Source organism: Equus przewalskii, chromosome 31 (assembly GCF_037783145.1).
Source record: "Equus przewalskii isolate Varuska chromosome 31, EquPr2, whole genome shotgun sequence".
NCBI lineage: Eukaryota > Metazoa > Chordata > Mammalia > Perissodactyla > Equidae > Equus > Equus przewalskii.
In genome coordinates, this window is record NC_091861.1 from 28,223,382 (window position 1) to 28,236,269 (window position 12,888).

Sequence of the window (12,888 nt, forward strand, 5' to 3'; positions counted from 1 at the left end):
CAATGGTCATTCAGGTTTTATTTATGACAACTTCTTAGAACACACACACACATCCAGTCTAGGAACAGAAATGTACAGCATGGGGCTTAAATAACTTTCATACACTATGTACAGTCATCGGCAGAGGTACAAAACATATATACACTTGTGCTAGCCACACAGAGGAGAGCACGGGCCAGAGGACCCTGCAGCTTGGGCAGGAGGCGATCGCCAGAAGAGAGCTGGTGGGCAGGGCAGGGCAGGGCCCTGATTCACTTCAGGGGTCCTCTCTGACCCTCGGCTCTTCATGGAGCAGTTCCGCTTCCCTGCAAGGCCCTCGGGACATGGGTTCAAAGGATTGGACTGGGGTGTGGTGGGGGGCCAGGGGCTCATTTGAGTGCTGGAGATGGGCAGGGGCTGGGGGATAGAACAAAGATGCCATGGAAGAAACAATTTTCCCTGTAGAGTCTGTCCTTGCACATAGGAGGGCAGTGAAGGATCTGGGAGCCAGGAGAGGAGGGCCAGGCCCAGGGAGGCCTGTGGGGGGCATCGGCCAAGCCCTGGCTCCTGAGCCTGGACCAGGAGGCTGTGCCAAGCCAAGAGAGCGGCGAGCGCTTTCCTGTTTGGGATGGCAAAGGGACAGAAGCCACAGGTGTGGGCCGCTGGGTGGGAAGAACTCTCCGCTCTCGCAGGGCAGGCCCGCCCACACAAACACGACAGCGAACATGGCGGGCATAGGCGGTGGCGGAACAAGCCGGGGGGAGTGCCTGCACCCTGCCCGGACTGCATCAGAGGACACCCCGTGAGCCGAGATGCTCTGTGACGGAGGAGAGCGGTGCATCTCTGATTTCACAGCGGCCGCCTGCCTGTGTCTCCACCACACTGGGTGGCGTGAGAAAGTTCCAGCAACTCCTTGCGGTAGTTTTGTGCTTTAAACCGCCCTCTGCCCAAGCCACACCGCCCCAGGCGGACAGCAGGGTGAAAGGTCCCTACGTGGAGGCTGTGGCGGGGGTGGGCGGGCAGGGAGAGCACTCCCAGACCCACAGACGTCCCTCCCCGAGGGGCTGGAGGCGGCACCCTGCCCACCTCAAAGGCTTAGATGTGCCCGCCTCTGCCTCGTAGCCTCGCCTCCCTCCTGGCAGCCTCCAGAGGCCACGCCAGGTGGTCCCTTGGGGAATTGTGGCTGCCGTGGAGGAGTCAGTCTCTCAGACGGAAGCAAACACTGAACTGGGTAATACTGGGAACAGAGCCTGGCACAGGGCTGTGCCGAGGAGGCCCCTGGGCCGTGGGGATGGAAGACAGGCTCCATCCAGGGAGCTCGCCAGTCAGCTTCCCAAGCATGCACGGGGCTCGGCCCAGCAGACAGGGCAGGTGGGTCTCGCTGGTTAGGCTCCAGCCTGGGCTCAGGCATCTGAAGATGTGGGGTGTGAGGTCAAGAGAGGGCGCTGTTCCCAGGGCCCACGGCATCCCGATAGGGCCTGGCTGCAGTGCGGCTCAGCCCCACGTCTTCGGATGGGCACGGAAAAATAAATAGGATGACGAGTCCCAGAACTGGGCTGAGTCGCAGGCCAAGCCCTGGTCCGAGCGAGAGCAGGCCCCCCCGAGATGTGCACATCCTCGTCGAACTCTGGACAGAGCCGAGCTGGGAGAAGCCACCTGCCACAAGCCCTGCCACTGTGCTCACATCACAACCATTTTGTGCTTGAAACACTTACGACGCTTGTGCAACGAGGAGACAGGGGCCTGCCCCCTAACTATGTGCCTGGGACATCCCTGAAGGAGTGGGCAGTCTTCAACGCCCCCGGAGCACAGCTGGGAATGGCTCAGGGCTTCCGGGGCACTTCAAGTTTAGAGCCAACGACACTGGCCAGGACAGCAGAGCTGGCCCCACTGGGAGGTAGCTGGCCCGTCCGAAGCAGCAGGGGACGGGCGCTGATGCCGAGCCCCTCTCGCAGGCCGCGGGGCACAGCTTGTGCGGGAACAGGCCTGGCAGCCCCGGGACAGCCGGCGGGCCGGGGGAGCACAGTCTGTGTGTTTCTACACTTGTAAACGGTCATGCAGACGGATTCTTCCTACAGGTTGCAAGCTTGAAGCTTTCTCTCGGGGTGGGAGAGGGGTGGGGAGGGGAGAGACCTGTGCTCTCTTCTGAGGGGTGGAAGGAGCGGCCGGCACCCTGGGACGGCCGGAGAAAGGGGACTTGCCATCTCGCAGACAGACTGGCCGGGCCCCAGGAGACCAGCCTGCGAGGGCACATCCTCCCTGCCCGTCAGCTCGCCCAGCCCTCACCAGGGCGAGGGTCCAGCGGGGCTCCCACAGCAGGACATAGCATCGGGGCGGCTCCCGGCAGGGGGACTGGCCAGCCTGGGCCTCTGCAGGCGTCTCCCCCCTTTCACAGCTAAGACGGCCCCTCTGTGTGTGCCAGGCACACATGGGGAGAGGCGCCCGGGGCCAGCCGGAGGCCAGGGAGCCCAAGACCAGTTAAGCAACCGAAAATCAGTGTGGACGGCTGGGGTTGGGGTGGAGGGACGGGGTGCGACCCCGCCAAGGCCCCAGCCTGTAATTCAGAGTTGTCCCAACTGGGGGAGCCGGCACAAGGACATCCCTGGAGCTGAGTCCATAGCCCGCGGGGTTGCGGGAAAAGAGACACTCAGTGAATTCCATCCTCACGGCCGACCTCCTAACAGGTGGGGCCCTGGCCCGTGCCACCTCTAAGGCTTGAGAACGTGTCTCCAGAATAGCCCGAGACAAAGAAATTAGAGGGACACCCAGCTACTCGGGGTGAAAATCCAGCAGGCTGGCTGGGGAGGGGGCTGGCCCCCCATCCAAGCTGCATCCTCGTGGACACAGTCCTCCGAGCTGCTTCCTACCCAGCCCACCGGGACTCTGGGGCCCCTGGGCTGGGCCGTGGGGGCAGCGGGCACGAGACCCCATGAGTGAAGACACAAGTGGCGCCGTGGGCATGGCTGATGTAAGGCTGCCCAGCACGGGGGCCAGGCCCCGGGGAGGAAGGCACTGAGCATCGGTGGCCCGGAGGTCAGGGGTGCGCTAGAACGGTCCCCCGGACGATGTAGGGAGGCCTGGCTGCAAAGGGGAAGGGGCACGTCCCCACCCCGCAGAGCAGACCAGGAACGGCCCTGGAGGGCTGGCAGGGCGGGTCCCCTTTGGGGCTCCCCTCCCCGCAAGAGCTGAGGGAAAGAACACGTGGGAAGAAACTTCAAGTCAGTTTCCAGGAGGCAACAGCAAAAAATAAAAATAAAAAATAAATTAAATAACTGAAGTATTTCTGACCACCTCTCCGAAGGAGTCTTCCCAGCGGCTCTGCCGTGGCCCCATTGGAAAGGGACCCCCAGGGATTGCTGGGGTCACCTGGGAATGGCTGTCAGGGGCCAAGGGGCCGAGGGTCACGGCGGGGGCCCAGCTGCCTCCACCTGGTCTCCGTGGTTACCTGAGGACTATCTTTTTGGGCTCAGAGGCAGGTCTGGGGCTGCGTCACCGGCCCCACAGGGCCCCGCCCCCAGGCCAAAGGCTCAAGGAAGGGCAGGGCCGGCTCAGCAGGAGAAAGGTGGCCATCAGGGAGGGAGGCCAAGGGGCCGCAGGGAGAGAAAAGAGGGGGAAATGCCCTTTGGCTTCACAGCTTAATTTCCTCCCCAAATTCTCTCTCCACGTGGCCGGGGAGGGACTGAGGAGAGTATCCCGTGGGAAGGTTAAGGGGGAGGCAGGAGAGCAGAAGAGGGGCCACACCCGTCGCCCACACCCTCTGTCCCCAGGGCAGCTGGCCTCCTCGGGCCACGGCTCCCCTTCCGTGCTGTCCAGGCTGCGGGGGGCCGAGGGTCCGGGGGCCATCCTCTGACCTCACGCCTAGGGTGGGCCACCGGGTAAGCGCCGTATACTCCAGAACTTCACTGTCAGGTCGCTGGGGTGGAGGACAGAGAGGGGCTGGTCAGCTCCTGAGGTCAGCCGGCTACCCCCCAAGAGGAAAGGATGGGCCAAATGATGGCCCAAAGGCAGCTGGGGCCGAGGGGCGAGGCTTGTTCAGGACGAAGGGGGAGACAGGCGGGAGGCGTGCCAGGCAGAGGGGGAGCCCCACAGTCCCAAAGGACTGCCAGGATTCTCGTGGTGGCTTTTCTTGGTTGTTGATGCTTTGTTTCGTCCCCTCTGCTTTCTGCTCCCTGGCTCCCCTCTCCTGGGGGCCTGTCCCACTGCTCATGCTCGGGAGGGGAGGGTGAGGCGGGCAGGGCAGTCTCACCGGGCCAGGAGGATAGGAAGGGAGAGCAGAGAGGAGTAAAATCGTCTCCTACCGTTAAGAAGCAACTCAGATCGAAGTGGAGAGAGAGGAAGAAGGAGAGAGAGGAGAATGAGAGAGGGGTGGGGCGGGGAGGGTCAGGGCAAGGTGGTGGCGCGGCCCTTTATGGCCAGGACTCGGCGAGGAAGGCAGGGGGTGAGTCCAGGGACGTAATTCCACAACTTTACCCGGCAGTCACTGTGGGGGGAGAGAGGCGGAGGGGCAGAGAGGAGAGGCAGGAGGAGACGGGAAGGGCAGAGGGGAGAGAAGGGAGACGGTCGGAACAGGAAGGAAAAAGAAGACACCCCTCTGAGTAGCTCCCGGGGGACAGACGGCCTGCACAGCCCCTGGACGGGGCCAGAGCTGGGGTGGAGGGAGGGGGTCTGGGGGGGACAGGGCTGCTCTGTGGTCTGAGTAACCTGGATAAGGGACAGCTGTGTGAGGGGCAGGAGGCGGGGCGAGTCCTGGCCTGGGGCCCAGCACCTTCCTGCTCCCCTGCCCGTGGCGGGCACTCCGTGAGGGTTACACAGGCTGGCGGGCGCTATGCAGGGGCCCAGAGGCCTGCCCCGCCCACGCCACGGGGAAGGGTGGGCCCCAGAAGCAGACCTCCGTGCGGCACCCACCTGGAGGCGGTGAAGATGTGCTTGGCGTTGGTGCAGATGGCGTTGATGGGGCTGTCATGGCCCTTGATCTCCCCGATGGGCGTGAAATTGTCCACGTTCCAGACCTTGATGACGCCTGCCCGGCAGGCGCTCAGCAGCATGGGGCGGCCCGGCACGAAGGCCAGGGCGCACACCCAGTCCTTGTGTGCGTTGGGGATTTGCTGCGGGAGGAGCGGGGCCAGTGAGGACCGAGGAGGGAGCAGCAGGGAGAGGACCCTGCACACACGGAGCGGGCTCCCCTCTGCCTCTGGAGTCCCCGGGCAGACAGGCAGCATCACGGCTGCCAGGAGCCAGCTGGGGAGGGCACGGGCCCAGAGAGGGGTTCTAGGCTCAAACCGGCACTGGTGGGGAACTCTGCAGCACTCGGAGGGGTCAGAGGAAAACACAAATGCTCCGGGAAAGGGAACATGGGGAGAGCTTTGCATCAAACCCAGGGGCTGCGAGCAGATGCTCTCCTGAGAGCAGGTGCATTGGGGGGTGAGGTGGAATAGGGAGAGGCTGCAGGGGACGGGGGGTGGACAGAGACGGGGAACAGGGTGCGGAACAGGTGGGTTTCGGTCCCCCCGGGCCCCACTTGGGCTGGGGGAGCCACGCCGCCCTACCCACCCTCCCCTCCCTCCCAGCACACCTGGATGAGCTCCTGCTGTTCCAGGTCCCACTTCTTGATGCCGTTATCCCGGGAGCCACTGAACAGGATGTCTCCCTGGATGGCGAGGCATTCGATGCCGTCATAGTGCGGGGGCTCGAAGTTGTGGGTGGGGCCGATGGTGCCCGCCACGCACTCCCCCAGCTCGAACATCTGCGGGAGGGAGGGTCCGGGGAGACAGGGCTGGTTGGGGGGGGGGGGCCCGGGGCCGACCACTGCCCTGGATACAGCACCGCCTGGGCGGAGGGGCGCGCTGCTCCCAGGGCCTGAGGACGCTGAAGGCTCACGTCTCGACCTCCCTGTGGGGACAGGGCTGCGGGTGTGGGGGGCCCGACTTCAGTTAATGCCAGGGGACCCCACAGCTCAGCATGGGGTGGTTACAGAGAAAGGTGGGTTTGTGGTGTAACCCTCCCTTCAAAACTCTTTTACGCTTTCCAGTAAATAAATATAACATTTTTGTACGTTAAATAAAAACATTCATCAGAACCCGATGTCCTCTATTCCCCTTTTACACCCTGCGTTCCCGTTTCCGGCCGCGGACGTGCGGCTGTTGTTGTCCCTCAGGAGGAACCAGGATCAGTGTTGTTTGTCCCTTTGTGTTTTGTTTTCCTAATTTGCCTACTAACAGTCGCACTGCATCCCGTTCGGCGGCTTCCCTAATTTATTGACCGTTATTCTACTCTAGACATTTAGGTTCTTTCTAATTTTCATCACTTACAAGCTCGCTCTGCCATCTTTACTGTCTGCACACACCCTCTTGCCTCTGTGGAGGGATTTCTTCAGCAGAAATGCCCAGAAGTCTCATTATTTCCATGCGTGTCCCCAAGGTGACAGAGCAGGAGGTGGGAGGGCGGGAGAAGCCCCAGGAATGGTGCCCCCCGGGGGCCTCGGGCCGCGGCTCCCCCGGTACCTTAACGTAGTGGTCCTTGGAGCCGGTCACCACCAGATCATGCTGGCTGGCGGTCTGGGTGACGGTCAGGCACATCACGGGGCCGATGTGGCCAGTCAGCTTGCCGACGGGCTGGAACCTGTGGCCGGGAGAGGTGCAGCCAGGGGCAGGTGGGTCAGAGGGTTGGGGCAGGGGGTCTGCCCTGGAACGAACATGCCTGGTGGGGTACTGCCCTCCCCTTGAGCAAGAACAAGAACCTAGACGGTGAGCTGCCCGCATCCCAGGGCGTTCGGAGGATGTGGGAGCAGAGAAGCAGCCGGGGTCCCTCCAGCCCCGGGAGGGTCACCCCAAGCTGAGACTCGCATGCCCTCCTTCAGCCACGCCGAGACCCCCGGCCCTGACCCAGGCAGCCCCCCGACCTGCTGAGCTCCCAGATGCGGACGGCGTTGCCGGAGGCCGCGTACAGCATGGTGCCCGAAGGGCTGAGGGCAATCTGGTTGATCTGGTGCTCTCCCTGTGCACTGGCGATGGCGCGGGTGGACGTGGCGGCACAGGCGTCACCAGAGGTCACCTGGCCCGAGGACCTGCCGCGAGGAAGAGAGGCTAGGTCAGAGATCAAAGCGGTCCGTCCGCCCAGGCCGGGAAACCAGCCAAACAGCACTCAGGCCACGCTGAGAACCCTCTTCTTCCAGGAAGCCTTCCCAGACTGACGGACAGGATCAGCTGCCTCTCCTGGAAGTTTCCAGACCGTCGGAGGCGGGACCAAGGGGAGGGCTATCCCCAGACCCCAGGCAGAAGGCAGCCCCTGTGTTTGCCCTGCGGCCGCCTGAGCAGTAGCTGAGAAAGTCTGGAAGGCCTGGCCACGAGACTGGGTCTGAACCCGGGGCTTCTGGAAATCACTTTACCTCTCTGAGTCTCCGTTCGCTCCTCTGTACAAACAGATGATAATACCCATTCTGTTTATTCTGTGTTTGTTTCTTTTGTTTTTTTAAGGATGATTTTTTTAGAGCAGTTTTAGCTCCTGGCATAACAGAGGGGAAGGTACACAGGGTTCCCACATCCGGTCACATGCTGCATGGCGATGTTCCCGTCAACAACGGGCCGCACGCGTGACGGTGGTCCCATAAGATGGTCCCACGGAGCCTGGGTGTGTGGCAGGCTGTACCATCTAGGTTTGTGTCTGTGATGTTTGTGCGTCCACAACATTGCCTAATGATGCATTTCCCAGAACATGTCCCCATAGGTAAGTCACGTGTGACTGCAGCCCCAGCCGCCCCTCAGCCTCCCCCACCATCCACCTCCCCACCCGACGGTACATTTGTCGCAACTGATGGACCTCCACGGACATGGCGTTACCACCCAGACACCACAGCCCACACCAGGGCTCCCTCTGGGGGCCGTTCGTCCTACGGGTTTGGACAAACGCGTAATGAGGTTAGTGTCCTACAGAGTCGTCAGTTTCACTGCCCTAAAAATCTTCTGCTGACTGTTTTTTAAGGATCAAAATAACTAGATTGTAGCTGACAACGCAAACATAAGGATGAAATGGAACTTTTGCTCAGAAACAATTTCCCTTTGCAGGGGCCCTCGGCTCAGCTCTGTCCCCCATGTGTCTGTCTGTCTGTCTGAGATGGTCAGCGTCAGGGGTCAGGACCGTATCGGGGCCTCGTTTCTGCAGGCACGTGGCCAGCATGGCAGTGGAGGCTGCTGCCGCCCGGTCTCACTGTCTCCCCAGCTCGTCTTTCAGACCCACAGGGCGATACCGTGCATGCCTCAGGGGCAGGGCTGGGGGACCGGGATGAAGGGGCGGGGGCAGGCAGGCTGAGGCTCAACCAAGCTGCTGTCCTGGACACTGTCCTCCGACCCAGAGATCCCACTTGGTCCCAGAGAGTCAAGCCAAATCCACCGGCCTGTAACGGCCTCTGTGCCCGTGTGGCCAGGCTGCTCTCTACTCCCTGGGCCACTGGGGCTGGTCCGTGGCGCCCCACCCACCCTGTGAGCCAGCACCAGAGGACTTACGTGAGCGTGCGTATGCACTTGGCCGAGTCCCGGATGTCCCACACCTTGATGTAGGAGGTGGACACGGAGAACACCAGGCCCGAGTGGCTGCAGAACTTGATGGAGACCACGTTGTTGGGGTGGCCCTTGAGGGCTGCGATCTCCTGCCCCGTGACCAAGTTCCACATCTTACAGCTGCGGTCTGCAAGGGATGGGGAGAGCCGTGGGTGGGGGGGAGGGAGGCGGAGGACACGTGAGTCACCGGGGGCTGGGAAATGCACGCTCCCTGAAACAGGGCCGCCAGAGTCGGGGGATGTCGTCCAGAGAGGTCTGAAGGAAGGGGCTCGGGTCTGAGGGAGAGAAAGACGGGCTCACGCGGCGGGCTCACGCGGCGGGCACGTGCGTGTGAAAACTCAGGGGAGAGGCTGGTCAGCACTTTAGAGGATTTTCCCAGCAAACTCCCTCTAGACACCAGAGTTCTGTGAGCACTGCCAAGGGGTCCTGTGCTAAAATAAAATCCTTAAGCCTTTGGTGCCTAGTCCTACAACTGCTAATAGCTGACAAAATTAACGAACAGATGGCGAGCCAGCCTTATGGGGAAAACTTGGAATCAATCAACCACGTAGAGACTGACAACTGTCCCCCTCCACTGGGCAGACGCTGACGTAGATTCTCGTCATTCTATCAGCGTGTCCCCTGCAGAGCTGTTCTTCCTGCTGGTAGAGTTTTTGTGACTTTGCTGTTGAGATTAAATAATCGTGACGTGGTGGAGTCCGGTGGCCAAAATCAGAGGAACTCCTGGGACGCAAGTGTGGGGGGAGGATGCGGAGGGCCCGGGAGAAATAGATGGGTGGGGCACCTTAGAAGCTTTGCGGAGTTTCTGGGGAAGGTTTGGAAGGAAGTGTCGGACGGACCACCAGGGTCAGGTGCAAGGGAAAGCTTGGTTGGCTGGGGGCACCTGGGATGAGGAGCCTCGAGCCAAGGAGAGAGCCATGAGACAAGGTCGTGAGCAAGCCAAGCCCACATCAGCCACTCCTGGGGGCTCTTGCATCTCCTTCAGAGCCAACTTGCAAAGGACGCCGGGTTGGGTGGGAGATCCTAACCCTACTTGGCCAGTCTGGGTTCCACTCACCTTTGGAGCCCGTGAAGAGCAGCTCGTCCGTGGCATCCAGGCAGAGGATGGGCTTGGTGTGGCCCTCGGCCATGGAGACGCACTGCAGTGGGGCCGTCCGCGCACCCTTGGCTCCTCCAACCGGGGTGATGATGCCCCTTCCAGGGAGAGAGGGAGAGAGGACGCGCCCGTCAGCCAGGGAGACCGCGCCAGGCTGAGCGAGGCACACGGTCAGAGGGCACAGGGCAGAGAGGGGACCAGGGCCCGATGATGGAGCCTCCAGTCAAATGCCACCAAGGTCTGAGAGCCGGGAACAGGCTGCGCAGGTGGGGAGGGTCTGCCTGTACAGCAACCTGTCAGTCGCCATCCTGCGCACCTCCAGGCTAGACGCAGCCGGAAGGAGCGGGGGACATGGGCCCTGCCCGCGGGAAGTCCCCATCCGATGCCTGCCTGACCCAGATCCTGAGACACAAATGCACCCAGGCCCCAGCTGGGCAGGGAGGGGCCCCAGGGCTCGAATGGCTCCTACAGCAACCATGACTCCTCCATGCTGCTTCAGTTAACCCAGGGTGAGGCGAGGGGTGCAGACAGGGAGGATGCACAGGCCGTCACCCCACAAGCACCTTAGTCCCACTCTATCCATCTGTCAGCGGCTGCCTCTGGGGTTGGCACCTCCCAAGCAGAGACTCATGCACGCACGTGCACACACGCACACACCCCTACCCACAGGCCTCTTGGACCAGCATGGCCAGACCTGTGACTGTCACTTCCAAAGAGTTACATCCATCCCTTTCGGGACCCCCAGCTCAGCTCTGGGTCAGGGATGTCTGGGGCGCCTCTGGGAACGAGGCTACGTGGACCCGGAGGAACACGCTCCCCGCAAACACTCTGGGAGGGGCAGGGAGGCTTAACCAGAGCGAGCATGAGGATTTGGCTACACCAGCCTCCTGCAGGTCTGAGGATGAAGATCTTTTGCGCAGTGAGGGTTTTTTGGAACGAGATCCCTGGCCAAGATATGTGCAGGTCTGAAAAGACGTTCTAGTTCTTTTCCAACAAGAATGCTGCTCCTGACAGCGACCCCGTGGCTGAGGATACACGGAAATGACCAGCGCCCCCTCCACAGCACATCCCATCTGTGCATCCCATGGCCCCAGGACTCAGCCAGGCCCCCCTCGAGAACGGCGATCAGACAGGTGCAGCTGCTAGCCAGGTGTCACACACACGTGAACGGCCCCCACGCTGCCCCAGCCCCTGGCTCTGACACTAATTTGGGCCCAGCCATATGGCTGGGGGAGAAGCCCAAGACTGCCGCAGGAAGGATTTTAAGAAGATAACCCTCTGCCATGAGAGAGGCTGGTGGGCTGGCGGCAAAGCCTTGCTACCCGTGGGAGGGGTCACAGAAACATCACAACCAGGGCAGGAGCTGTCGGGAGCTCTGGCCCACCAGACCCTGGGATGCACTCCTCGCTGCAGGGAGCTATGCTGTGCTGGGTTGGGTGGGGACACTGGCCTCTGGTCATCTCACAAGCTGGGGGGACAGGAGGTCTCCTGGTGCTCCCGGTCCACATGCCAGGAGAGGCGGGCAGGGGCCACGTCCCCTCTCGGAGCCAAGGTCTGAAGCGCGCACCCACCGGCCCAAGCTGAGCAAGTCAGCAGGACGCTGAGCACAGGCAACGACACCCCTCCAAGGAGCAGGTGCCCAGCTGGTCCCCGTGGCCCCAGGCCTTCCACGGGCTCTCCACCCCCATCGGCAGAGCTTCATCCCAGCCAACCCCAGGCTCCCATGCTCCACGCCCCCAGCCAGGTGACCAGGAGAAGAGAACAGGGCCTGCCCCCAGCAACCGTGCACCCATCCCCAAGCCCCCAGCTCCAGCCGGCCCGGCGCAGTCAGAGGCCACGCAGCCACCCTGAGAAGGAGGAACCAGGGGGCGGGGGCGGGGGCGGGGTCGTCTCAGAAGAGCCATGGCGTAGGAGGGGCAGGCGACGGGAGGGGGCTGCATGCGGAGGACAGGGGCGTGCAGGCGGAGGGGTGTGCGGCAGAGGCAGAGGAGAGAGAGGACAGAGTGAGAGCTGGGAAGCAGACACGAGACGTGGTGTGTGTACCTCAGGACCTCCGACAAAGAGGAATCGCTGTCATCAGACCTGGGAGGGCAGAAAATTAGCTGGATTAGGGGGAGAGAGGAAAACACACAGGGACGCAGAGGTGACAGCAGCAGCAGGTCAGAAGACGGGTTATTCTCTTCGAGGCAGTGGACAGAGGCAGAGCGATGAGGGCGCCGGGGGAGAGCAGGAGAGGAGGGGGACAGGCTGGCCTAGGAGCTGGGGACACCCCCAGGGGCGGGCCACCAGGGTCCCTCGGCTAACAGGGTAGGAGCGAGGACGGGGCTAGAGATGTGGGAGGGCCAGCCCACACTCTAGGGGATGGTTCGTGGGTCGTTTGCTGGTTCCAAGCTCTCCGGCTACCCCATCGCACAAGCTGGGGGCAGTTGCCTGCCCCAGCAATGCTCGTCCCTGCCCGGGGCCAGAGGAAGCCAGGCCGCTCCTGCCCTTCCCTGGGAGCCGGCTTCTTTCAGCAATTCCTCAGGGACTGACTTATTTACGAAGCCCACCGTCCCCAGAAGCCAGCTCTGCACCATGCATGGGGTCCAAGACCCGGACCACTGGACAGGACAAGGCCTGGGAGACCAACAGGCTGGGATGCCCGGAGTCCCACCCCAATCCTTCTGAAACAAGGACCTGCCGATCGTAAAGGTGTGGAGGGGGCGCCCTGGTTGGCACGGGCCGGCCGGGCTTGTACATCCACCCCGCCGTGGGAGCTGAGCCGAGCAGGTTTGGGGAGCCCAGGAAAAGGCGTTTTTGTGGGAAGGGGCTGATGCCAGGCAGCAGGTGCAAAGACTACCCATTTCTAGCCTGGGCTGCCCTGCAGGACAGCACTGTCCCCCCTCAGGGTCTTTAGGGGAGGAAAACATGGAGGACGACACCCCTTTCTCAAGGCAGTGTCCCACTGCTGGGAACATGTGCCAGCACACGTCAGAGCCCCAGGTGCTGGCCTAGCTCCCCCACTTTCTAGGTAAACACCCCCGGGCCCCTCTTTGAGGCTCATTTCCTCTTCTGTGAAATGGGGAGACAATTCTTAAGGCTGATTTATGTTCAAACGAATCACAGATGTGGAAGCAGGTGCAGCATGAGGGTGCCTTGTGAATGCACAGAACTGCTGTCTACACGCATCATACTAGTGGTAGTTACAGCCGTCCAAAAGGACCTGTGAATACAGGGCGAGCTGACCCTGCAGGTGAAGGAAACCGGGGGTCTCTTTCTGCT

At 62.1% G+C, this 12,888-nt stretch overlaps 1 protein-coding gene across 6 annotated transcripts in view; it reads right to left on the reverse strand.

Annotated features, from left to right (window-relative positions):
- The window catches only part of KIF21B (kinesin family member 21B), a 47,760-nt gene continuing 34,872 nt past the window's right edge, over positions 1-12,888 (reverse strand). For 2 of the 6 annotated variants that reach the window (XM_070602557.1, XM_070602555.1), the window contains 7 exons: positions 9,589-9,725; positions 8,478-8,658; positions 6,878-7,042; positions 6,480-6,597; positions 5,552-5,722; positions 4,885-5,084; positions 1-3,892 (listed from right to left, as the gene is read on the reverse strand). In XM_070602557.1, the coding sequence (XP_070458658.1) occupies positions 3,838-3,892; positions 4,885-5,084; positions 5,552-5,722; positions 6,480-6,597; positions 6,878-7,042; positions 8,478-8,658; positions 9,589-9,725 (1,027 nt within the window). In that variant the 3' untranslated portion in view covers positions 1-3,837. Of the gene's footprint in view, positions 4,460-4,884; positions 5,085-5,551; positions 5,723-6,479; positions 6,598-6,877; positions 7,043-8,477; positions 8,659-9,588; positions 9,726-11,670; positions 11,710-12,888 lie in introns of all 6 variants that reach the window. The other 4 variants (XM_070602556.1, XM_070602553.1, XM_070602554.1 and 1 more) reach the window with 3 other exon arrangements.